The following is a 26,933-nucleotide window of genomic DNA, read 5'->3' as shown; positions in this document are numbered from 1 at the left end:
TCTACAGAGCCAATCATGTAAATATTTTTAATACAAAGGAGGATTCACAGATTTATGAGATTCATTCTGCAACCAGCTGTATATTCAAATTGTGTATTCCTCTTGTGGGGGAAGAATCCAAAACATACCTGTAGGTATATAGCACTAAGTATATGAATCTTGGAAACTAATGCCCAGGGATTTATTTATGAAGTTTACAAAGAGGAAAGGAGCCACAAAAAGATGAAGCTGTGGATTGAGCCAGAGGCCTAGATTTTTGGGAGCTGACTCTGAAAAAGATATGGGGGTCATGGTGGATAATCAGCTGAACAAGAGTTTCCAGTGTGATGGTGTGTCCAAAAGGGCTAATGCATAAATGTGCCATCTCGAGTAGGATTAAAAAACGTCATTTCACCTCTGTATTTGGCACTAAAGTAACTGCTGCTAGAATACTATGTAAGGTTGTGGTATCCACAATTCAAGAAGGATGTTGATAAATTGGAGAGGGTTCAGAGAAGAGCCACAAGCATGATTCAAGGATTAGAAAAAATATGCCTTATAGCGATAGACTCAATGAGCTCAATGTATTAATCTTATCAAAGAAAAGGTTTAAAGGGGTAATTTGATTAGTCTATAACCGGGGTTCTTCAACTGGGGGTCGGGACCCCACACGGGGTCGCGAGGTTATTACATGGAGGGGCGAGCTCTCCGCCTCCACCCCAAACACGGCTTTGCATCCAGCGTTTCTGATGGTGTTAAATATATAAAAAAGCGTTTTTAATTTGTAAGGGGGGGGTCTCACTCAGAAGCTTGCTATGTGAAAGGGGTCACCAGTACAAAAGTTTGAGAACTACTTGTCTATAAGAACCTACAGGGGGAATAAATATTTGATAATGAGCTTTTCAGTCTAGCAGAGAAAGGTATAACATGATCCAATGGGTGTAAGTATTCAGTATTAAGTATTCAGACTGGAAATAAGGCATAAATCTCTAACAGTGAGAGTAATTAACCATTGGAACAATTTACCAGTGCTCATCGTGGATTCTCTATCACTGGCAATTTTTAAATCAAGATTAGATGTGTTTCTAAAAGATCTGCTCTGTGAATTATTGTAGGGCAGTTCTGTGTTATAAGTTATAAGTCTGTGTTCTGCAGGAGGTCGGACTAGATGATCACAATGGTCCCTTCTAGCCTTGGAATTTAGGAATCTGTGAATTCCTGGCAAGTGTTCAGAGGTGGCTCAGGGAGTTAGGTAGTTACATGCAGCTCGGTCTATTAGGGCCCAGTACCTTAAAAGAAAGGTATGCTTCTCTCAGAAGAGAGAGGTAAATTGATTGTGCTGACCGGAAACCAGGACAGAGAGCTCTGTGGAAACATAAGATCTATCTTGTGTGATTTCTACTTGCCAAAATATTTTTTAATCTTCTGCTTGTATAAGTGCATGGGACAAAGGCAGATGGAGACTGTTAGAAAATTTGGTGTCAGTTTGAATCCTGAAACCCCTACAAACAATTTCTACCCCGTGATGGTAACTGTGCGTTCAAATCTGTGTCTCAGTTTCTTTTTGATGCACAACAGCCCTGAAACAAGGCCATAGAAGGATATCTGATGCTACCTAAATTCTAGATGTAAAGAAGACTTTATCACTCTTTATATGCAAGTACAGTGTCAACTCTCCCTCTAGTGTTCTCATCTTTTGGACTGTATAAGCTATTTATTAAATTAGACAACTACTTGCTGAATAAGACATTTCAGTTGCTAATATAGTACTGGGGAAAACCGCTACCTTTCCTGTAGCGTCTTTTGTACAAATTGCATCCCGCAGTACTCTACAGAATTAATTCAGTAGCAGAGGTAAAAAATTGCAGGAGAAAGAGAGTGAAGAGGTGTATGCAAGGGAGACAGGTATTCAGAATTAGAGGGAGGGATAAAAACATCTGCCTAGGAAGGAAAAGGGTCTTTCACCATTGGTAGCAAGGTTGTGTGGTGGGGTAGAGAAGGAAGTAGTGCTAGATGATCAGAAGGGAAAGTAATGTGGGGTGTGATTCCTGGGTTGTGGTAGAAGGAGTTCACAGATGGTTTTTAAATTAACCAATGCAATTTTAACTGGATCCTGAAAGAAATGGAGAGCCAGTGAGTCATTTGACCACTTGGGTGAAGTGCCTGTACTTCTGTGGACATGTTAGAAGGTGGTCAGAGGAGGAAAAAGCAGCATTATTCTTTCTCTGCCAGCTTGCTCTGTTATGACAGGCTTGTTGCAGGAGGGCTGCCCTCCATTTTTTTTTTGTAAAACAGAATACATAACAATGCTTGCCCTTATATGAGAACAGAAGCAAGCTGTAGATGTTAATTGCCAGTAGCTAGCTTTCCTCATTTGGTCAGTGTTTTCAAATAAAATTACCAGAATCTCTCTCAAAAACCCACAAAAAAATATTTTGTAAGCTTCAAAGTATCTTTCATTTTTATATGTGGAGAGTGCAGTAAATCAGCAGTAACTCTGGTGAAGTCGATTATGCTGGTGTAAAACTAGTGAAGGTGAGGTCAGAATCAGGCTCCCTGTTCCTAAATATTTGCAAGTCAAGTAAGTCAGCTGACATTTAAAACAATGCAGAAAAATAGACAGTGTCACATTTCACGTTTCAAAGTCGTGCACTTGATCAGACAAAATGTTGAGCGCAACAATCAGAAAAGCTAATAGGAGCTCACTGGCTTTTCCAGTGGAGCAAGCAAAGAAAAAGCTGTATTTATAAAGAAGAATCCCTGAATACACATGAGAGAATTCAGATGTATAAATCCTATGAATGAAATCTGATCTATTATTGTGTAGCAAAAGCAAAAACAGGTTCCAGGTGTTTTTCATCCTCCTATTATGTATTAAATATTGTGTCTCAGAATTAATAACAAAGCTAGAACAAAATCTTTCTACCCTTGTGCTGTGCATCGAATTTCTGTTAGTGAATAACTCCTCTTGGAATCAAGCAGCGCCACTCTCTCATTCTGAAGGGTGACTGTTGAGCTGCTTCAGAGGCACTTGCAATCCAGGGTGAATAGAGCTAGCAATTAAACCTCTGTACCTTGTGGTAACCGGCCCATCTAATGGAGAGACTGTCATCAGCCTCTGTGCTTGTCCTTCACATATCTGTTCTCTGTATTTTTATGTCTGACAAAAAACATCGGTTTTCATCTGGTGTTGAGCCATCTGACCTTTAGTATGCTGTAGTCTGGGGAAATTGGGTGTTCAGAGGAAAATGTGAGAGATACATTCTAAACAAACGGCATCCTACTTGGTCTACAAGGGTGCATTTGTAACTGAAGTCAAATAAATAAAAAACAAAGGTATTTTTATTATTATAGGAAAGAATTTCTAGACCTGATGGATAAATATGGATCATGCAGTAACACAGGCTCTGCAAGATGTTCACCAACACAACTGCTAGCTGGTGAGACATTGAATATTTCTACATTTTGCACTACAAGGAAGTAATAGAGGATGCTTGATCTCTAACATTATTTCAGGCTAACACTGTAGTCATCCTTGCATGAAATGTAAACCAGCACTTCAAAAATGTAGGTTGGGGGTGGGTGGGATGGGGAGTATGGCTTTGTGATTAGAGCAGGTGACTAGGAGTCTGGCAGGACTCCTGTGTTCATTCATTACTTGAGCATTAACTCACTTTGTGATCTTGGGCAAGTCACTTAACTTCTCCATGTCTATTTCCCCATCTATATTGTATCACCTACCTCAAAAGGTTTTAATTATTGAATGGTTTATAAAATGTTATGAAATTCTCTGCGGAAAGGTGCATTAACATTGCAAAGTGTTGATACCTGAGAGATTGTACCGATGCACACTCCATTTGGGGTTGGTGCACTAGTAAGGATGATTTATATACTGCATCTACCTTTCTCTTTAAGAAAGGTAGATACAAGATTATTTTGCTTCACCCACTCTTTTCATTTGAAGGGCCAGTCTTCACATGTCAGCAAGTGATGTCTGTTTCTGAAAACCTGAGTGCTTGACTTAGCTCCCACTCTGAAGCTGTGTAGCCTCAGGCTTCTTTGTGGTTTTGTTTGTCCTTTTGACAGAAGCTTTCTTTTATGGGATCCTCTCTAAGGATGGAAGGAAGGAAGGACTGGGAAAGTGGGGTGAAACACCTGAGCTGTTGATTTAGAAGTAAGAGGGGGCAGAGGGATAAATAAAGCATTGCAGAGATAAGTTATTTTCAGCAGCTGCTATGGAGCTCTCAACTCCAGCGTCCTATTTTTCTGATTTTTTCAGATCAAGTGCACATGTTATACAATGAATCCAGGTGCTAAATATTGCCTTCCTAGAGCCAAAAGGAGGGGGTCAGATCACATTCATTCCCTCCCAGGAGTAGGTTTAGAGCCTTCACATTTTTTCCTATTACCCAGAAGGCTGGATATGGCTGATTGCAAGACTTGCAAAATGCTGGATCTTGTGACAAGCTGGATATTGCAGAGAAGCCTGAAATGCTTGCTTGGGAAAACATTCAATACCAGAGACACTTCTGTTCTATTCAATATCAAAATTAATAATAAAAAACTTGGTCATAATGATTCAGTTTACCAGAACTAGAACAGGGTATTAATTTAAGTTCATGGGGAAAAATCATGCTCCTCTTCCTGACATGTACTGAACTATTTGCCTGAGCAAGACTTTCAGAAATTGATGTTATATGTCCATGAAACACTTTGCCTTCCCTGAATGTGGTTTTTATTTCTCTTTTCTCACTATTTCTTTCTTTGAGGAAAACATGTTGACAGCCTTTCTTCTGGATCATCCTCAAGGTCACAAAGTCCTCAGCTTCCGCGTCCAAAGGGTATTGTCATCAGCTACAATGGAAATAATTCGGTTACCACAACATCCCCGCAACTCACAAAGTAATTCCTGAAACTGACTCTAGCTATCTTCTCTGAACTCCCTTGATCAAAAGTAGCTGTGTTTAGGTCTTATGAATATTTTGGGTGGAGCTCACTAAAGGACTACGAAGATTATATTTTTAAAAATCATGTTACTAATAACACTGTTGATTGTTAAAACTGAAAGAATTTTTACAACTAATTTATTTTGGCCATTTTCTGCCATTTGTTTACTTTTTGTGTTCATTTTGGTGAAATTAGGCTGATCAGATTTACTGTTATTTCTAGCCAGCTCCCAGTTAGTTTTGGTTCTGGTTGATGTACACTAGCACATTGCCACAATGCTTAGGTTGCAAACACTGTAGGAGGGCTGCCAATCCAATAATATATTTTTTAAAAGCCAAAAAAGAGAAAAAACATAAAAATATATTTGTTACGTATTCAGTTGAAGTCACTAGGAGCTAGAAAGGTAGGTATGGTACACGAGCCCTAAATTCACAAGCTCAGCACCTTGGAATGTCAGGCCATATTTACTTGAGACATCCAAGTTTGAAAATTTTGGCCACGTTATCCGAGGTCACGCTGTGAGTCAGTGGCAGAACCAGGGCTAGAATCCAGGAATCCTAACTCCCAGCACTCTGCTCTGACAACTTTTTGAAACAAGTTCTGTCTTAATATAAATATATATATATATATATATATATATATATATATATATATATATATATATATATATATATATATATATATATATATATATATATATATATATATATATATATATATATATATATATATATATATATATATATATAAACAGCTTTATAAAAATGCTTGTGTTGAACTGAGGCAGTTGAAAAATATGTATACCAAGTTTCTGGAAAACAGTAAGCAGTAAAAATGCTGTAACAGTTTTGTGGATGGTGTGACAGCACCACCTCCTGGCAGTTCTGGGGATTAGCTCTGCAAGGTCAATGCCCCTTCCAATAGTTCCGCTCCTTCCCCTCTCTCTCTCTCTCTCTCTCTCTCTCTCCAGGACCTCTCTGTGGCTTAGCCCTCTGGCATGTTTCCCCCTTCCGGGATACCAAAGCCTTCCAGCATGAATTGTCCCAGGCAGTCCACAGCCTTGTCTGTGATCCCAGTCCTGCCCTCTACTCTGGGTTCCAACTCAGGGGCCCCCCTCATCAGGAGCCAAAGTCTGCCCTATCCCTGCTTTTCCCCTGAGTTTTGCTACCTTTCTGGCTCTGCAGCGCAAACTCCCTCCTCCCAGGGAGTAACTGTAGACTACCCTGCTGCAGTTCCCTTTCTGCTCTCAACTCCTGGACTTTATACAGGCCCCTTCTGTTCCTGTCCATCTGAGCCTCATGTCTAATTAATCCCTATTCCCTGGCTGCTCCTCCAGGTGCAGCCCAGGCAGTAAATTAACCTACCTTGCTACCTTAACCCCTTCTGGCCTTATGTGGAGTGGATACCCCATCATAAACTTGAGATGGAATGGACACACAGCAAGACAGCTTTGCAGTTAGATTTACACAAGAACACCTACTTTTATTTATAAATACTTTAAAATAACCTTAAAAAGAGAAAGGTGACATGTGACACTTTCCAGACTAATGCATTTTTATGATTTCTTTCAGATCCCTAGAAATATGGTTATGTCTCTAATGAAAGTAGAGAATTAGACACACTTTAATTCTATCAGTGTATATAGCACTGCTTTAATGCTTAGTTTAACTTGACTTTCTATTTGCAATTGCTTAAATTAGTATTGAAATTAGTAATTTTGTATTAAGAAGAATGTGGACTATATGAGTCTCCTGATTAAATGTCAGCCATTTATGTCAAACTAATTGTTGCAACACATATGTGAAACCAACAAGAGAAATATTGCACATGGGTCTTCATTGCTGCTTTTTTCAAGCTCCGCAGCCTGTGTAACTGACCTTTTAATGCTAATTTTCTTCTTTTTTTTCTCCTAGTGATAGTGCATTTCAGATTATCACTGTTTCCAAGGGAACAGGCCTAGGCTTGAACATTGTGGGAGGAATTAACAGAAATGAAGGTCCCTTGGTGTATATTCAAGAAGTTATCCCTGGAGGTGACTGTCATAAGGTAGATATTATAAAGTCCTCTTTTATTTATAGTTCCTTCCCATGCAGCTCCATTTTTTTCTTTATTGATTACCAACCTCAGTATAAATGCTCTCCAATATCAAGATTGATCTACTTTGACTTGCTATGCTAGCAGCAAGCCGGATCTAAAAAACAGCGTTCTGATAGGTGACACTAGACTTTTTTTAGATAGTGGCTTTAATAGAGCATCCTGTCAAGGGTGAAATCTTGCCTTGTAGTGACTATCCTGTATGGGAAGGAGGAGGCAATTGTGTGTAGATATCCTTTCCTTCTCCTCCTCCATGCATCCATGTGGTAATCAGAAGGCTTACAGGGCACTCTGGAGAAAACTAGGAAAGGAATCCAGTTGTTCCTGCTGGCATGCCACAGCTGGCTAAGGGTTATAGGATTGGGGCTAGTTGGTGGCCAAGGTTAAAGTTAGGGCTGGCTGGCGGTCAGGATCCCAGGCAGCTACATACTAGTTGGGAGTATATGCTTGCTCTTCTTTAAAGAAGCTTAGTGGTCATAGGCACAAACTTCTGCACTTCTTCTCTTTTCCTTCTCCCATTTTCTATGCCATTTTGTATCAGCAGAATGGCCCTTCTAGCCATCCTGCACTCATCACCATTGCAACTGATTGCCACCGTTAATGAGCTAAGATATGATGTAGATAGGAATCATTATCCACATCTTTTACCTGAGAAGACTGAAACACAGAAAAGTTGTGATTTGCTCAGGCAAGGTCACACCTGTATGTGGCAGAGCTGCAATTAGAACTCAGATCTCCTGATATCCTGTCATTTTCCTTTATCACAAAACCTATCAATTTTTTCCCAGTTGAGACTCAAACAGTAGCTGTTGCCAGGCCAGAATAAAGGGAATATCCTGTAGGCCAAATAATTAAGAGTTATGCTGAACTCTTTGCATACTATATCTTGCATCACTGAAAGTATGTAATGGACAAGGAGGACTAATAAATCACAAAAAATTCAGTTTTCAGAGCTAGATTTTCTAAACATAGCCATTCTTTTTGAACCCAGGGCTATTTATAAGTGTGATGTGGGTCATTTTAGAAATAAGGAGGGTGAGGTAATACCTTTTATTGGACCACCGTCTGTTGGTGTGAGAGACAAGCTTTCACAGAGCTCTTCTTCGGGTCTGGGAAACTTAGGTCTGGTCTACATTACAGAGTTACGTCAATGCAAGGCAGCTTATTTTGACCTAACTATAGAAGCATCTACGCTTAAATTTTGCTCCAGACAATGTAACTGCCCCGCTACGCCAACTTAACTCCACCTCCACGAGCAGCGTAGAGTCAAGGCTGATGTATTTAGGTCTACGCGGTGTCAGTGTAGACACCACATTGCTTAGTCAATTGTTTCTGGCTTTCAGGAGCTGTCCTACAATGTCCCACATTGACAGTATAGTCGATACAAGCACTCCTGGTGAGGACATGCACCACCGACACAAGGAGCCAAGTGTAGACACACACAAGCAATGTAATTACTGCGGTGGCTATATGCCAATGTAAGTTAGGTCAACTTAATTTTGTAGTGTAGACATGACCTTAATCAAAATATAACAGCTAAATACCAAGTGAAATAGATTGTTTAGCATAAGTAGTGAACACATATTTCAAGGGACCATTCCAGATGAACACCCCTCCAGTCATACGAAGGAACAGAAAGGGGCGGGGGGAAGCAGTTGGGCGGGGAGGGCTTTTAGTGGCTCATAGATTGTTGTAATAAGTCATAAATCCAGTGCCTCTGCTCAGTCCATGATTTTTAGCGTCTAGCAAAGTTATGAATTTAAGCCCTGGCTCGTCTTTTGAAAGTGTTGTGCAGGTTTCCTTTCAGAATGAGGACTGATAAAGCTTCCCAGACCAGAAGAAGAGCTCTGTGTAAGCTCAAAAGCTTCTCTCTCACCAATCTAATTCTAATAGAATTTCACCAACCTTGTCTCTTTAATATCCTGGAACTGACACAGCTACAACACTGCATACAGCAGTGGGACATTTTGACATGTAAATATTGATTGTGTCTGCAAAGCAAAGGCATGGATGTTTAACAACATTTATTGCACCTGCAGTGATTTATGGCCATAAAATTCTGCCTGTGATTATTTGTGATCACAGATTTGTAGGTACAGAAAGGGAGGGCAGGTTAAGGCCAGACTGCAGATTGGGGAGCAAATTGGAATGCTACCTTAAAACTGCTTATTCATTAATAAAAATGATTCTTCTTCTTTCACTCTTATTTTGTTATAGCTACCAAAAACATTTTACAGTCTTAACCTATGTAATTTAGTGCTCATTCCTTCACAGTTGTGGTCAGTGGGAGCAAGACTAAGTCATTTATTTTCAAACTGTACTGTAACACTAATACAGTTTAAACAGTCAAAATCTGAGGCTGTATTTAAATCCTCATCTTTTTGAAATTTCTCAATTTAAAATGACAGGTTTCAGAGTAGCAGCCATGTTAGTCTGTATCCGCAAAAAGAAAAGGAGTACTTGTGGCACCTTAGAGACTAGTGAAATTCCACTGCATGCATCCGATGAAGTGAGCTGTAGCTCACGAAAGCTTATGCTCAAATAAATTTGTTAGTCTCTAAGGTGCCACAAGTCCTCCTTTTCTTTTTTCAATTTAAAATGTGATGTTTACCATGTGAGCCACCAGAGGGCAGCATTGTAGTTGGTATTTTTGTATACTGGTGGCAAATAAAAAACAAGCTATTTTTCTTTGTGGTCAAAGACAAATATTAAACAACAAAATATGATGTGTTATAAAATCATAGTGTTCAAGCAGCTAAAATATACGTATATGTATGTTATAAAATTTTATATATTTGTTCCTTCTCAGGCCAGCATATTTAGGTTTACTAATTTCAAAATTGTATTTTTTCTGGGGATTTTTTTATGAAATATTAAAAAATTGAATGAAGGTAGAATTTTGTATTTCAGATCTTCCAAATTGTCCATGCAATGAATTTGTATGGGTTCAGAAACACAGGTGCATCTTGAGTGTGTGTATTTTTTGGCCATATATTAGTGAAATATAGTAATTTTACCATCTATAAGCGTAAGCTAGAAAAAAATATGACAATATATAGAATGATTAATAATTCTCAATTCTCAACTGAATTCTCAATTACACTGTGATTTATGCCCACTCTAAGGCCCATTTACACAGTCAGAAGAGAATAAAAGGACCTCGGTGTAAATGAGAATTCAAGCCCCCTTTTTAAAAATGTTGTCCTATGACTGACTGTAACAGAAATATGGTATGTCTCTATGTTTGCAGAAAGTTGTAGATCAATCTGCTTCTCCTGTTGACATAGTACTGCCTCTTGCGGGAGGTGGAGTTATTAATCCAACAGGAAAGCTCTCTCCCATCGACTAAGAGCCTCTTCACTAGACCTACTACAGCGGCAAAGGTGCATCTGTGCTGATGTAAATTTGTAGAGCTGCCCTCAGTATCACAGCTAAATACAAGGTGGAAGAGATTGTTTAACATAACTAGTTAACATATATTCTAAGGGACAATTCAAGCTGAAGAGGCCCATTAAAACCTCTTCAGTAATAGGAAGGTTAAAGATTGTTGTAACATGCCATAAACCCAATGTTTTTATTAAGACCATGATTTCTAGCATCTAGTAAAGTTATGAATTTAGCACCTAGGCTTGTGTTGTGCAGGTTTCTTTTGAGCATGAGGTCAAAGTAATTGCTTTGTAAAAAGTAAAAACAACAAGGAGTCCTTGTGCTTATGACGAAATCAATTTGTTAGTCTCTAAGGTGCCACAAGGACTCCTCATTGTTTTTGCTAATACAGACTAACATGGCTACCACTCTGAAATTTGTAAAAAGTGTTCACCAACAGGTGATATGGTACTTGTGACTTTCATCATTTTTTTGTGAGAGCTCTTTTGAGAGCATAGTGATTGTCTGGTTTCACCCACATAGTTTTAGTTGGGGCATATAGTGCACGAGCTGAAACACACCCCATGTTGTGATAGACATAGGACCCGGGGATCTTGAAAAGCATGTTGCGGGAGGTATTGATCATTGTAGCAATGGAGATACCTCTACAGGTTTTGCATCTGTTATTCAGGCAGAGTCTGGTGCTGCTTTGAGTTGGTGTGTCCTGTGAGGAGCTTGCTTCGGATGATGAGCTTGGAGAGGTTGGAGGGGTGTTTGAAGACCAAAAGAGGAGGCTGGGAAAGATTTTTTGCAGGGTATAGTCCCCCATTGAGTATGGGCTGTGATTGTTAAATGATACCCTGTATTGGTTTCAGTGGGAGGTAGTAGGTGACAACTAGGATTGTGTGGTTGGAGATGTGGGTTGTTTTTTTTCCCTGTATTGAATCAGGTTCTCTTTCAGTATTTGGGTGGTCTGTTCCACGATGCGATCTTTACCTTCAAAAGATGAGCTTATAACCTGCTAACCCCCATTTTTTTTCCTTTGACTACAGATACTGAAATGGGCCATTTCAGTATAAAAGGTCCCTTAGAATATGTGTTAACTACTTATGCTAAACAATCTGTTCCACCTTATATTTAGCTGTGACAGTGAGTACCTTTTCCAGACCTGATCTGTGCTCAAAATCTTCTCTCTCACCAACAGAAGTTGGTCCAATAAAATATATTATCTCACCCACCTTGTTTGTCTAATACCTTGGGACCAACATGGCTACAAACTGCAAAAAGCAGATAATGTTGTTCTTATTCCTACAATTCTCTTCTGCCTCTATTGATGAAGTTAGGGCTAGTCTACACTGACAACATTAAAGCCACGGCAGCGCTTTAACATGGCTTGTGTAGTCGCAGCAGAGCACTGGGAGAGAGCTCTCCTAGCACTCTAAAAAACCACCTCCACGAGGGGCGTAGCTCTCAGTACTGGGGGCATAGCTCCCAACTGGATGACTTTGAATACATTTCTATGATTCTGTGATTGTCAGGCAATTCATAATATAGCATTTATTTAAAATGAATAGTGCATAGTTGGGTAGCTGGAAAAACTGGTCAGCATATTTTTCTCTCAAAGTAGTTATAATAGTGAGTCTGATGCAGTCTGGTGCATCCATAGCTTTTCTGCACGGTAACAGTTGTTGAACGTTCGATACTGATTTATAGAACCAAAGCGCAGACTATAGTATTGATGATTGTTTCTTTGTGCCTTTTGAAATCTAACACATACAACACATTCTTTCATTGCACAGTTATTCTACTAAGCAGCAGTACAAAAGATGTGTATTACTAATGGATTAAACATATTCGTCCAGGCAGAAAGTCTGGCCAGCCTTGACTGTTTCTTAAATTCATGGATTCAAAAGTACATGTTAAACTGTTGCAGTTAGAAAATTGTTTCAGTTACATCTTCATCAACAATGAACACAGAATGTCACACTTGGATTCTTTATTGTTACTGATTAGGATGGACGACTGAAGCCTGGAGACCAGCTTGTATCCATAAACAAGGAGTCAATGATTGGAGTCTCCTATGAAGAAGCAAAAAGTATAATCAACAGAACAAAGCTGAGGTAATTATTGTACTACAACAGCTAAACCCCCAAAGTGAAATCTTGTACAAGTTTTCTTTTGAGTAGTTTGAAGTAAGAAGACAAGTTCATGGCTCTGAAATATTAAATACGCATATTACTCTTAAAAAAGCTCAAATATGTTACTAATCCAAGTGATGCAAAATTGTTAGGAAACTTTACTAGCTCAGTCACAAATGCTACTCACCTGTCCTCCACCTTCATAACTGATGATAATGAGGAATGAAATAAAAACAAGTGTCAAAAAACTTCTCACCCCATGAGGCTTGGACAAGTAGAATTTTGCAAGGCTGCTTTATCATTTTATGAACAGTGTTGCATATAATCTATGTAAAAAATTTATTTTTAAATTTAGATCTGAATCTGCCTGGGAGATCGCTTTTATCAGACAAAGAGTTTTTCCCGGTTGCTTTGAAAATCCTCAAAGTCCTGGCAGTCTCTTGGCATCTTCTGCTGGATGTGGACAGCAACAGACACTACTTGCGTTTAATCTTCTTTCACCTCCTAATGAGAATCCGGGTTCAAAGGTGTCCACATCCTACACTGTGAGTATAGTCTTGTCTCTTGTTTTAGAACAAACCAAGGAAGAGATTAATTTTCTAAATTATAGAAATCCTATTGCAACTCTTTTCCATATTTCAAAATTAGATCAATGGCAAGTAGTTACCATTCCAATAAGTAAATGATTAGACTCCTCCTCAAAACCCCCTGGGGTATTAGGAGCTTTCTGGTAGATGTGTGAGATCTCGCTAGAATCAACAGTACTGGCCAGTGGAACGAGAATATTAATTGAAATCATTAGTTGATTGGTCATCTCGCTTCTCAATTAAATCTTAATTGTGATCCTAGGTTGTCAAATTCTTCTTTTGAAAAAATAAATAATATCTAACCATTTCCATTTTATATTTCAGATATGGAGGAGATTTTGAATATTAGTAAATAGTGAATAATAATAATAATAATTTCTTATTTAAAGATTTTTTTACAGTACTTATTACCATAACATAGGGTTTATATACAACTTAAACCAAAAAATGAGAATTACATGAAGCCATGTACAATTATTGAAATTAGAAATAACTGTCATTTTTTCAGGGCTAAAATCAAATGGGACATAAAATCTTTACGCCTCACCAAAACAAAGCCAAAAAAACTAAACCACACAAAAAAGCCTTTAATCTAGTGCAACTCTTGCTAAACTTGTGCTCCAGCAAACCTCCCAGGGGCGTGAGTTCCGTTGTGGGGGGGCTCTCAACTGAGAGTGTCCTTCCACTGGTCATGCAGTATTTAACTCTGCTAACTGAGATCAAGAGATTCCCATCTGATTTTAGCTGCTGCAACATTGTGTAGGGAAAGACCAGATAACATATGGGGCACTTGACAGTCCTTTGGGGACTCTTTGGCACCTCTTCCCTTTAGATTTCAAACCTTGTTCCTTGCTGGGGTGCCAGCTACCTGTGACTATTTGCTTTATTTGCATGTATCTTTTCTGGTACATTGTATATCTGTATAGCTTGTTAGTGTGGAGTTGCACACCAACTTGTGTTAGTGGATGTTTCTCTGCTGTGTAAAATGTGTTTCTCTCCCTGGCTTTAGGAGACGGTTGACAAGTTCCTTCAATAAAAAAGAAGTTTTTTAAAATAATAGATTTTTACACCTTATGATGATGATACAGTTTGGAGATGGAATGTAGACTACTATAAAACTTTGTTTAGAACTCAGAGTTTTATAGATTGTTTGTTTATATTTTTCCTTCAGTGTGATAAAACAACATTTTAGTTAAAGTAGCACATCGTTAGTGCAAACAAAACTATCATAGTGTGCGATGGTGTGAAAGTTTTGAAGACCAGAGAAAGCTGACTATTTTAGAACTGCCCTCTGTTTTCTGGCATTTTTAAAATATATTTAATTTATAGTTCTTTTTAGAGGTGAACAAAATATTCTCTTTCAATAAGCTGGACTTATAAAGTTATTTTTTAGACTCTGTAGTCAAAGGAGGTGGTTCCCCTGTGCCCATATTTGAAAAACATGCCTATGTATTCCTTTTCAGAAACATCCTGTGTAGGGTACAGCCTCCTGCGCAGCCGCACTTTTTTGGTGTTCACTGTGATGGTTATTCTGCAGATAATGAACCTCAGAGACTCGAAAATATTACCATGTCTGTTATATTGCTGTAGTATAATGCTAAGTTTGTACACTTATGGCTCTGCCAGAGGGACAGAGCCTTTCAACTGTAGCTTACCAGGTTAAGTTCAGCTGTGGCCCCTAATGACCCATTGTTATTTGATAGCTGTTCATCAGCCTATACCTAATTACTTTGGTATCAGTCCAGTTCCCTGTTCCATGTCTCATAAACGGTCACATTTTGAACTAATGCTCCGTCTGCCAATAGTCTTGGCAAAGAGGCAAAAATTGGATGCACCATGAAAGACCGTCACTGTTGCAGCTTTCACCAGCACTAAAATTCAGGTGCGGAAAACAAGACGAGGGGAAAACAATCCCTGTAAAACAACAAGAGCAAGTGTTTCAGTGGTATAGAAGTTTTTCTAATATGTTACATGATTTACAGTATACTGCACCCTATTAAATATGTGGCAAAGTGGCCCTCTTCTGTTTCAGCACTAGGTTTGACACTTTTAGTACAAACCTCATCAGTAATGATCTATAATACATTTTCTAATAAAATGTCTCACTTATGGCTTTTTATTAAAATGTCTACATAATAGAAATCACATATGCTTTCTGAATTGAAAAATAAGTCTTTAAAAGCCGTAAAATCATCAATGCGGGCTACACCTCAGACAGAGCATGGTTACATTGGCTTCAGTTACTTTTTAAATAGTACCATATGAAAAGTACTCTGTAGTGCTTAGGCACAGTGGGTATACCACAGTAGCCTTTACATTCTGAATGTCATTGCTTTTTTATGGTGCCTGTAAGAGTTTAAACATAACATAGGGGTTTTTGGCTTCAGTGTTCTTCCAGTATTGTTTGTCTACCCATCCACCCATTTTTTTTAAAGGTTAACATTTGTTTCGAGTCTGGTCTTTGACCTACTTTAGCAAATGTCATTTCATGACTTGTGATTTTCTTTCATAGATGAAAACTGGATTCAAGAAGAGAGAACAATCTCCAATTCCTTCTGCAGACAGCAGCCCTGCTGATGTGTCTGCGGCTGGTAAATGCTTTATTTAATTTTTTCCCCCTCTTATTTTTTGCAATTGCTCTTCCACAGAAAGTAGTGCACAATGTGATTTACTAGGCTTTAAGGAAGGGCATGTGGGCCATTTTTCTAGCCGTGAATAAAAGGCTAAAATGAATGGATTGTTCAGGAATCCATGTCAAATATAACTTACGTTGTCCAGTTTCTTGGACAAATAGTTGAAACTAAACACAGATGAATGATCATAACGTTTCAGTACAGCAGTAGTAATCAATAGACTCAGTTGAAACCAGGTAATGAAGACTCACATATAAATCAAGACTAGGTTGCCATAGAAACAGTGCTTTCTCAGTTTGATAAAATGCTGTAGAAGTATATTGCATGTACTTTTTTTTATTTTTATTTTTTTAAGGAGGACATTTTTTTTTTTTATTTTAGGAACAAAAATAACTGTTAAAGTGGCTTGTATGTTCTTTGTTACATAGAGGCTACATTAGTAAACTATCTACTTAAAACACTGCTATGGAATTTTCTGTATGTATTTCAGAACCTTAATGTTCAAGCAAAGGTGATAATATATCATATCTCTAGATATATATTTTGGAGGTGCTGAAGGAAAAATAATTGGGGATCTGATCTTTCACAACAACTAGATCTGAATTGACAGTGATAAATCCATCAATGAGACGATTTGCATAGTATTTATGAACAATGAAAATGCACAGGCATGACATACATACTTACATTGGTGTTAAGTATCGCTAGGCTAATGGTTGTGCTCTGTACTGCTATGCAGTAGACAAGGAGCCCTCTTACCACTCAGTTGGTACAAATGAGGGCAGTGTGTTCATTACATCTGCCTCTCTAATTGATCAGTCCACATGACCAAAAACTCCAGTCTAATTTGTCAAGAGAGGGAGGACCAACACAGAGGACCGTAGTGTCACTCCACTGACATTACCTAAATTGCGCTAGGGATTAACGTGGCCCATAGTAGATACCCTAATTCCAAATGAAGCAGTTGGATTGGGATCTTGACCAACTTGGCATAAATAGAGATATTCCAAAGGGGTTAACTGGCTGAATACCAGCTTTTGGAACTTGAGACGTCATGGTATTTCATACAGCTTGAGTTAAATAATCAGACCTCTCGATCATATTGCCCATGAAAACTACCATGACTAGATTAGATCAGAAGCATTACAAGACAAAGGCTCCTTTGACCTACCGTTTAGGGCTTCTTATTTAGTTAAAAGGAAGGGGTACATGTGAGCTGAGCCACTACCATTTTTCTTTTCCAGATCCAGACTTCTCAAACCAATGTATTTTTAAATGAGGGATCTATGCAACAGACAAAATGCAGTGATTGGGAGCTTAATAGCGAAGAAAATATCCCCCTTCTCTCCCTGCTTGAAACAGTGGGGCTCTATATCTATTTTGATCACAGTTAAAGATTTTGGACATATGTGGTAGAGTGTAAGCTTGAGAGATTGTCCTCTCACCAGCAGATGGTTCAATAAAAGATACTATGTCACCCACCTTGTGGCTCTCTGACATGCAGTTTAGTGAGGGCCAGATTCTCAGCTGGTGAAACTTCACTGGCTTCAGTCCACAAATAGAATTGAATTAATTGGATTAAATCAGAAGAAGTCAGTGACACTACATCAGTTTATACCAGCTGCGAATCTGGACCTCAGTTTCGGACATTTGTTCCTGCGTCTCCACCACAAAAAATTCATTTGCCAAGGACAGTCCCCATGGGAATAGATTCCCAATGATATTTTAAAAGGGACTAAGAAGGCTACAATGCATAATAACATAAACAAGATGGCTCTAGCAGTTGCTGTACAATCTATATTATGCTATCCCATATGCTGTCTCTGGACTTCCTTCGTTCCATCGTCATTTGACAACATGTCCTTGACTGAAACTGCTATTTGTGTCACACACGTCTTCTTCAAGGCTAATGTGAGATAAAGATCCAAGCTCTTGGATCAAAAATTGCTGTGATTAAGAAAAATCAGCATAACTTCGAGACGTGCTTGAAAAAATTTATGCATAAAGCCCATGACCCAATAGTTTTGTGAGCTTAGTATCCACACACTGACTTCAGGGGAGCTATGCCGATTTACTCTAGCTTAGGATGTAGCCTGCTGTCTTTAGAATTTAATAAAGCATGCAAACAGTATTAGTGTTACAGGTTTCCAAAAAGATGTTTTGTTGAGCACATGTGGAGAATATAAATTAGTTTGAGCTTGGAAACAGATGTTTTGTGAATTACGAAATCCGGTTTTGTGTTTTTGTTTTTTTTAGTTTTGTTTCTATTCTGTGTTTTGGAGATGGTCCCAAACTGCAGAGTCCTGAGATTTTCAGATGCAGATTTTGGTTTGAGCCCATCTCAGTCTCCTTCTTGATGAAATAATAAAATAGGACGAAGAACTAATTAAGAACACCAGTTAATATGTGATTGTTCCTCAGAATTTCAGCCTTTTATTAAGAAGTGTTTTGGATGCCTTTCCAAATTAGGCAATTTAATAACTTCACATTGATAAGCTTGTCTATAGCATGTCCCTCTTTGTACCTGGCCGTCTGCAAAAACTCAGCAGTGGATTTATTGTTTGTCCTATTTTAAATAAAATGTTAGTGCATGTAAAATCTAAGTGAAGCTACAAATTTGCTGCAGTGCATATAGCGAGCAGTCAAAGGCCCTGAAGAGCCTTCTGCTATTTTCCTAGTGTACTGAGATGTTTCTCCAACAGACTGAGAAAGCCAGAGCACTCTGGCAAAGCTATAGTTGATTTTTCCTGTATTGTTTTCCCTGCAAAAGAAATCTGTAGGTGTGAAATCTTTTGTGTTGGCTGCTTATAATTTTGGACTCACTTTTCCTCCAGCATTTATAATTTGCACGTAAGGGAAACTGAACAACTGCATCCGAATCCTAATATATTAGTGCATTGTTTAATTATGGAAAATTGTTACACTCTTATCTGAAAGGAGGGGCACAGTGGGTGGACAGGCCCCGGAGAAGGGGAGTTTCCCATTCCCACTAGGCAAGAGGAGAAGCCAGAAGGGATTCACTCCAGGCAAGATCCCTAATTCAGCTCTGCCCCTCAGTGGCAGGAGATAATCCTTCTCTTGACACAGTGCCTCCTGCTATTTCCTCAGAGAATATATAGAACCGACCAGTTCCTTAAGTTAAACACCTGGAATTGACAGTAGCAGAAAAGCTAACAAATGGGTGACATCTCTGAATTCATAAATGTTTTTCCCAACCTGTTTCCAAAAGCACTCTGTATGTATTCCATGACAGAAGGTAGTATCACAAGTGTAAGTCACGTTTTTCTGTTACGACATGACCTCATGTTACATACTTCCCTCCCATTTTGATGGATAATTATAAAATGGTTTAACAGTGGTTAAACGGTGCTTGTATTTCCTCTTTTGGGTATTTAATGAATATTTTAGTAATGTACCTTTTAGCATTTAAGAAAAAAGTCATAATAAACATTAGAGTTCATTCCTGCAGTCAGGTGATTAGCTGGAATTATTTTGAACAGCAGGACTGCAGAATACATTCTTCAGAGGGAAATGTTCCAATTAAAATTCCAATTAACGTACAATCTGTTGTCTCTTAGCTGTTGCTTCCAACTGGACTGAAGATTATGGACCTCAAGAAAGGAAGATTTCTCTGAACCCCACTGTTCGTCTCAAAGCAGAGAAACTGGAGATGGTAAATAGCGCTTAATATTGTTTTCTATTTTTTTCATAATCAGTGAATGTAAAATGTCTAAAGAAAATGTCTAGCTTGACTACTGCATAAATAGGTAAAAAAGAACTGATTACTTTCCAAATGTATAGATCTCTCAGGCTCTGTATCCATATCTGACTTTACTTATTGGGCAGATAGTTAAATGGTTGGTTGGGTCAAATAGTTAAATGGCTGGTTAATTTCTAAATTCATTATTTGCTGAGCATCTTAAGTGTACACAACATCGTTTTGAAAGAGGATATTGAAAAAAGGAATTTCACTCATTTCTATCCATCCTTCCTTCCCTAGGGTTTTATACTGCCACCTATCTCTGTACTATCCGAGTGCCTCCCACATAAAATTGATAGCAATAGCAAAGTCCCTAGTGAACTTTGTGGAGACTCTGGCACAAAATTGTAGCCAAAACATTCAGAATATAAACAAAGTGAAATAAAATCTAGGTACGGAGGAAAGAACAAAGTGCCAAGGGCTCATAAATAGAAAAAATAAATGCAAACAAAGCCACGTACATAAAAGTCTTCTTTTTTTTAATTAAAAAAAGGCAGGGAGCTAAAATTTAAGGAGAGAAATATGGAGATACGCACAAAGGTATGTGGAGATATGATGAGTAAAAGAAGATGAAAGAAGTCAAAGAAATTGCGCCTACAGAGAAGTAACATCCTGGAGAAGATTCATGTGGGAAAAGTAGAAAACAGATGAGAGAGATGCAGAAGGAAATAAGATGCACGCAAGTACTGTAGGAGGACAGATCAGTTACATAGATTTTTGCTGAAACATGCAGGACATATTTAAATTGATTATTTCATTTGCCCTAGCACTGTCAGCATACAATAGTTTGATCTATCATTTTTATTGATCTTTCCTCCATGACACAGTGTATTTCAGAAGGAAATACAAATAGGCATATTTTACCAACATTTTTATTTGTTTCTTGTTTTGATCATAAGAAACAAGTGTCAATAAGGGGGTAAAAGATAACAAACAGCGTTCAAAGTAACAAAAAGATCTTCTAATTATGGTTTGGAGTTAATGTGAGAATGCTAGACTGCATTATAAGAAGTTCAGTTGATCCCTTTCAACGTTCCATGAGAGACTGCAGTAGAGGAGTTTGCAGTGTTAACATTACTTTACTTTAATAATACTCAGGTCATTGGAGCAAGAGGATCTAATTGTGAGTTGGAGGAAATGTAGCTATACAGTGAAAACTGTCTTCAGGTGATCAGCCAAGAGACCATTAAAATCATCTAGCTAATAATACATGGTAAAGATGGAGGGAAAGAAATCTTTTGGGTCCTCTTGTCCATGTCTCTGCCACTGCAGAATTGAAGTTGATAGGTCAATATTAAGTGCATAAGTAGGTCCTATTGATATGCTTAAAGTTAAGCACCTGCCTAGACATCTGGTACCCTGGCCTTTGATGTGGAGAACCATCTTGCATGTTGCCCATATAAATTGATTGCCAGTTGACAGCTTGTAATTTATGCATCAAGTTGAAAGCTAACAGATTATAAGGATGAAGTGCATAAGGCTTCCTAATTCCAACCAGTCTCTCTCCCTGTTTTAGTCTCTCTCCCATTTAGTCTCTCTCCCATCTCTCGTCCATCTTCTACCTTATCCCTCCATATCTGAAAATATTCTGGAGAAATGAATGTGGGGATGCTCAGTAATAATTATTGGCCTGTAACCCAAAATCTGATTATATGCCCCAAATTAGATGGCATGCTAAAATGGTGTGATAGATTTCCACTACTAGAGGAGTTTCAGTGATTTCAACACTCTCACCTATAGTGGGGAGACAGTAAGCAGACAAGGGATTACAAGCCATTGAGACAGAATGGTTCTACCTACCAAACAAGGAAGCAGCTGTCAAACAGTCTGAGGCAAAAGGAAGACTTCATACATGGGTTCGGAAACAAAGAAATTATCAAGCAATATAAAAATTGAACCCAGGCACACAGACAGTAGGGGGGGCATTTAAAAATGGAGCTGCCCTGAAAGAGGAAAATCTGAGACAGTCCCAAGGCAGGTAGTCTGAGAAGAACAGCAGGGCATGCTGTCCTTTGAAAGTTCCACATTGGTCCCCAGTCCAGCCAGGGCACTTAAGTGCATATTTGACTTTAAACACAAGAAGTCACTTTGTATGCAGTAGGACTTACATGTTTAAAGTATGCATGTTCTTGAGTGTTTTGTTGGGCCAGGCTTTAACCAGCAGGTTTTTTTTCTTGAGCATTTTGCCTTTGTCATAAATTATTGTCTTGTGCTACTATCCAGAAACTAATTCCATGGTATTTACTTTACCTCAGCCATTTTAATAACATTTAAAGGAAAACCGGTATGAGCAATTCGTTGTCCATTTAATGATGATTTATGATAAACATCTTTGTGTGCAATATTCAAAAATTTTGAAGAAATGTTTTTAGAATATGACATTTTAATCATTCGTTAATTTAGCAGTCCAAGCCTCAGTACAATCTAAAGGACTTAACATTGATTATATTTCTATTTTGAAAAAAATAGTCAGTCATTTTTCATGTTTTGAAACCAGTATGTCTTTTTGGTTCAGTTAGCTACTTCTGCATATAACTTAATTTACATTAATATTTGGCTCTTTATTACATACTTTATTGTCTTTGATATAGCATTTGCAGACTGTTTACATGCCATTGAATGGTTTGTTTTGCAAATGATTATATTTATATGCAATTTTCAGGTATACTCTACCACTCCATTATGTTTAGTCTGCCCTACTTCCATTAGCACTATAAAGAAACCATTACCAGTTATATATATCAGCATTATCTCGTGCTCTGTATAATGTGTGTTGGGTTATTTACTTCTTTTTTTTAAACCTAGTCTTATAAAAGCTATTTGAGGTACACAAACTAATAATTCCCTGGTTTCAGAGTAACAGCCGTGTTAGTCTGTATTCTCAAAAAGAAAAGGAGTACTTGTGGCACCTTAGAGACTAACCAATTTATTTGAGCATAAGCTTTCGTAGCTCACGAAAGCTTATGCTCAAATAAATTGGTTAGTCTCTAAGGTGCCACAAGTACTCCTTTTCTTTTTAATAATTCCCTGTGGCTCAAAAGCACAAGCACCAAATTTAGTTTAACTTGACAAAAAATTAAATAAATACAAAAACTGTGAGTGAAAGCAAATGCTGAAACTTTGATATGAAATCATTTTTGTGCTGACGGTCCAAGTGAGTCAAAATAGGGATACTGTGTGGAAGCATGGGCACAAGTGTGGCAACCGTTACCCGTTTTCCTTCATTAGCCTAGTATAGTGAAAGTTTCTTAAGCGTCAGGTAGCTTCTGATAGTTTTGTAAACCAACACTGTCATACTATGGTGATGACAATATTATAAATACGATGATCGTTCTAACCTCAATGTTTTCAGACCAAAATATCACGATCATGGAAAAACTGTACTGAGCCTCAAGTAGTACATATTAATAAAGACAGCTACACCTGGGGAGTCACCAGAGCCCATTCTGTCATCTTTCTTATTTATCTGTCCTTGACGAGGTTTAAGAAACAGTGACCACACAAGACACATCATCTTAGTAAAGGAGAGCTAAAATGAAAAGGGTTTTTTCCCCCATTTGAGGCAGAGACCTCTAACCCCCATTTAAAAAAAATTATTTGTTTTCTAGGCACTAAATTATCTTGGGATTCAGCCCACAAATGAACAGCAGCAAGTCCTGAGGCACCAACTCCAGAAAGATTCTAAAGGCACAGTATCTTTTGGAGGTAACCATTTGTAGAGTGCCCTGGAAAATAATGTAACATAGAAACAGAGAGCATATAATACCATTGTATATATTTTCAGTTAAAATAACCTTCCCATCTGTAAGTTATTACTGTAATGAAAATTCTACATGGTGAGGTGAGATTGTGATTCTACTGTTTAACAATGAACTTGCAATTCTGGAACTAGCCATCTGTAATGGAAATCAGATTTCTCCTTTATGAAGAGCAGTCTCAGCTCACTAGCCCTTAAGTGCACTTTGCTCTCACTTGTACTAATGAATTTTCAACTTTGTCTTGAAAATAGGGTATTATTAAGTCTGGGGGTTTTTTAAATGAAAGTGGCTTTAGTCTTTAAGAAATCACTGCTTTCTTTCAAAAATAAAAGCACAAAGTATCTGTTTTATAGCAAATTCATTTTTGCAAACTACTTGATTGTAAACAATATTTCTTGTGTAATAGTTTCCTAAGAAATAGTCATGAGATTGAAGCATGCAGTGTCATTTTAGTGGCTACTAATTTAGGCATCACGAACCTTAGAAGTTAACCATTTTTCTTCTCTAAATTTCTTAAATGTTAAAGTGGGCTTCAAAACAATAAATAAAAATATAGGTATACATTTTTTTTATTTTTAAATTGCATAATAAATCAAAGGAATTATGTGTCAGGTCTCCAGTCTGTGTCATCCAGCTGCTCTATGAATAACCTAAAACAATATTCGTTTCTTTCTATTTCTTGATCTCTGAAACTGAATTGTAGAATTTCTCGTATCTTATTTATTTAATATTTGTCCAAACTATGGGACTGAAACTAAAACACAAGTTGAGAAAATATTAGCAAGCTCCTGAGCATACGTTTTTAAAACTCCATTTTCTGATTTTTTTTTTTTTTTTTTTTTTTTTTTACGAACTTCCTCAAAAGAACTCGGTGCTGAGATAAGAAGCTGTAGACAAAATTGCAGGTAGATTGTTTCATCTTTCAGGAAGTTAATGGAGGAGTTGAAAATTCATACTTAAAGGGGAGCTCAAAGGTGAATATGGAGAGGCTACTGCTACTCCATAATTTAGGCTGTCAGACCAGCACCTTCCACAACCGCTGCATTCATTTTCAATAGTAGTTGCAAACAGTTTTAAACTAGGGAAAAACAAAGTGACTCCTTTAAAATTGATGCCACAAACTACAGTAACTAAACTCTGTTTTAGATTTTGTTCAGGTTGCAAGAAATCTATTCTGTTTGCAGTTGGATGAAGCAGGTCGTGGCCCAAGACCTATAACATTTGGGGCCAGTGAAATTGCCAATCTATTAGATTCACAGGTAAAGTATCTGCTGGAGCTCAGTAGTATTTATCTATTGTGAAGAATAAGCTAACAAAGGTTAATTTACTTAAAACTATTCCAATTCTTGTACAAATTTTTGAAACAGTTTCATATCATGGTTTTCTTTAAAGTAACCTAGTTCCTAAGAACCCTTTAAAAAACCTTGTTAAAGCAACCTAGTTTGCAGAGAGCAATTCACATAAATATGTTGTGAATTAGCATGAGTGCATAACAATGTTTTATTGACGTTCCTTAAAGGGACTGCTGATTGCTTTCTGCAGTGTGAGTAATAAACAATTATGTGGCACAGTGATTTGGACCTCTATTGCACTTGGAAATCACTTTATTTTAGAGGTAATTTTTAAGAATGAAGGCCTACCTAGAACCCTGATGGGATAGAAATACTGAATGTAAGTTATTCCTTATCTGAGATAAAATAGGAGGGGGAAGGTAGTTAGTTTTATTGGCACTGTTGTCTCAGAAATTTTTATGGATAATTTTTTGTTAATCCATTTTAGCAAACCAAGTTATTTTTTCATTGCAGGAAAACCTCTGGCTAGAGCTGGTCAGAAAATGTCAGTTAAAAATGAGTTTAAACCAACGTTTTTTTTGTTTTGTTCTAAACTGAAAGTTTTCATATTTGGTTGCTGAAAACCTGCAATATTTTGGAGAAACAAATTGCATTTTCATAAATGTTTAATGGCTATAAAAAGTTCTTTTGTCAGTCCTACTTGTGACTTTCTTTTAACAAGACTCTGTTCTTAAAGAGATCAAGCATTGTGATAGATGCATTTAACCTAATTTTAGCTTCTGTTAATTTGCCCCTTTTTTCATATTTTAATACATACAGCTTGTATCTTGTGATTCTTTGGAAATGGATGATGTGGAAAGACTTAAAAGAGAAAGAAATGAAGCTTTAAAAGAAATAAGTAAACTGAAGGTAATATTTAATTCTGATCATTTTTTAAAAAATAAAATAATCCATTTAAGGAAATATAGCATTTAACCTGAATTTGAATTGTCTGTGTATAGCATAAAAAGTATTTGTTCAAGAGAGGATAGTATTCGCTGGTATCCAAAGAGCATATGCATACAATGTGCTTCTAAAGAAATTGACCTTTACTCTCTATACTGAATCCCTGTGCTTTTTTCTAGCTTGAATGTCAGGGGAAATTAGACTAGAGACATGTCACAGAGGTACATTGTGTGTATGTGATTTATCGGATCTATTTAGGAATTTATGGGGTCCCACATCACCATAATATCTGATCACCTTTTAGTACTTGTGAAAGATGCCAGATTGGCAGAATCGGAGATTTAAAGTCATCTATCCTCAAAACAAGTATAGCAAAGAGGCAGTAGCAGTGCAAACTTCCCCCAGTCAGTACCTGCCAGTCTACCTTAACGCTAACCTGGAGAGCCTACCTGTTGGGGTAAAAGACAAGCTCAATCTCCATGCTCATTCTCAGCTATGACTACTATCTAGTATGACAACTAGTGCGAGTTGTGGTGGTTTTTGTGATGTAGACAACTGTCCATTGGTAAGTGAATCAGACTCATTCCACATAGGACAATGAGCTTTTCTCAACTTTTAGCCACTAGTTACTTGAGCTGGACTGGAATTAGCAATCTAAGAATATGGAGAGAGCACTGTATAGCCCATTTTTAATCTTTTGAGCTATCCAAATCCCATAATACTATATTTCTTAAATATGTGAACATTTTTTCTAATCTCTTAAATAAAAGTCTGTGTCAACAACTAAAAAGCCCTCACTTATCAGATGAACCCGTAATATATGTATGTTTTGATTTTAATTCTTAGATTGAAGCAGTACAAAGTAAATAAAGTTTTGGAGATTTATCATTCAGGCTTCAGTTCAGGAAAGCGTTCCTATTAAAGCCAGCATATAAACATGTACTTAACTTCTGTTGAAGTCAATGGGATTTAAGCACATACTTCAAGATAAGAGTTTTCCTGAATCAGGTCACGTGCTAGCATTACCAGCTTTCCTTCTACAACCAGCAGGTATTGGGTGCTACCCTTAATCAGTCATCCAAAACACACCTAACATTTGATCCTGAATGATACCAAGGACCTCTTGGGATGGGAGCTGAGGATTCTTAGTACCTTGCAGGAATCTCTCCACACCTTACACAACTGAGCCCTTTTAGTGTGAAGATCTCCAGATTTGTTTGACTGGCATGTCACCCTCACTTGCCTCCCACACATACACACCATGGAATAATTCATCACATTAATAAAGTCATCTCAAAACTGTTTGCTTGTTCCGTTCTCTCCTATTTGTTGTGTTTAACCTCAGCCATGTTATTCTCTTAAAAGGCTTTTTGTGATAGGAAGATGGCATCTTAAGTCAAAATTTCTCTTGTAGCTAGAGCAAAATCCTATACT

The 26,933-nt window shown here is 37.7% G+C and overlaps 1 protein-coding gene across 13 annotated transcripts in view; it reads left to right on the top strand.

The window, feature by feature from the left end:
* STXBP4 (syntaxin binding protein 4) overlaps window positions 1–26,933 on the top strand; it is a 139,762-nt gene that overhangs the window by 17,955 nt on the left and 94,874 nt on the right. For all 13 annotated transcript variants that reach the window (XR_012154917.2, XM_073311655.1, XM_073311659.1 and 10 more), the window contains 10 exons: window positions 3,334–3,419; window positions 4,749–4,881; window positions 6,840–6,972; window positions 12,400–12,506; window positions 12,880–13,069; window positions 15,624–15,702; window positions 19,323–19,417; window positions 23,113–23,209; window positions 24,409–24,521; window positions 25,374–25,463. Coding sequence is in view for 12 of the 13 variants with exons in the window: in XM_073311655.1 (XP_073167756.1) it covers window positions 3,334–3,419; window positions 4,749–4,881; window positions 6,840–6,972; window positions 12,400–12,506; window positions 12,880–13,069; window positions 15,624–15,702; window positions 19,323–19,417; window positions 23,113–23,209; window positions 24,409–24,521; window positions 25,374–25,463 (1,123 nt within the window). In the remaining variant the exon portion in view is untranslated. The remainder of the gene's footprint in view (window positions 1–3,333; window positions 3,420–4,748; window positions 4,882–6,839; window positions 6,973–12,399; window positions 12,507–12,879; window positions 13,070–15,623; window positions 15,703–19,322; window positions 19,418–23,112; window positions 23,210–24,408; window positions 24,522–25,373; window positions 25,464–26,933) is intronic.

This window comes from Lepidochelys kempii, chromosome 14 (assembly GCF_965140285.1).
Source record: "Lepidochelys kempii isolate rLepKem1 chromosome 14, rLepKem1.hap1, whole genome shotgun sequence".
Taxonomy (NCBI): Eukaryota; Metazoa; Chordata; order Testudines; family Cheloniidae; genus Lepidochelys; species Lepidochelys kempii.
Note: the sequence above shows the minus strand (reverse complement) of the source record. Positions and strands in the feature narration are given on the sequence as shown.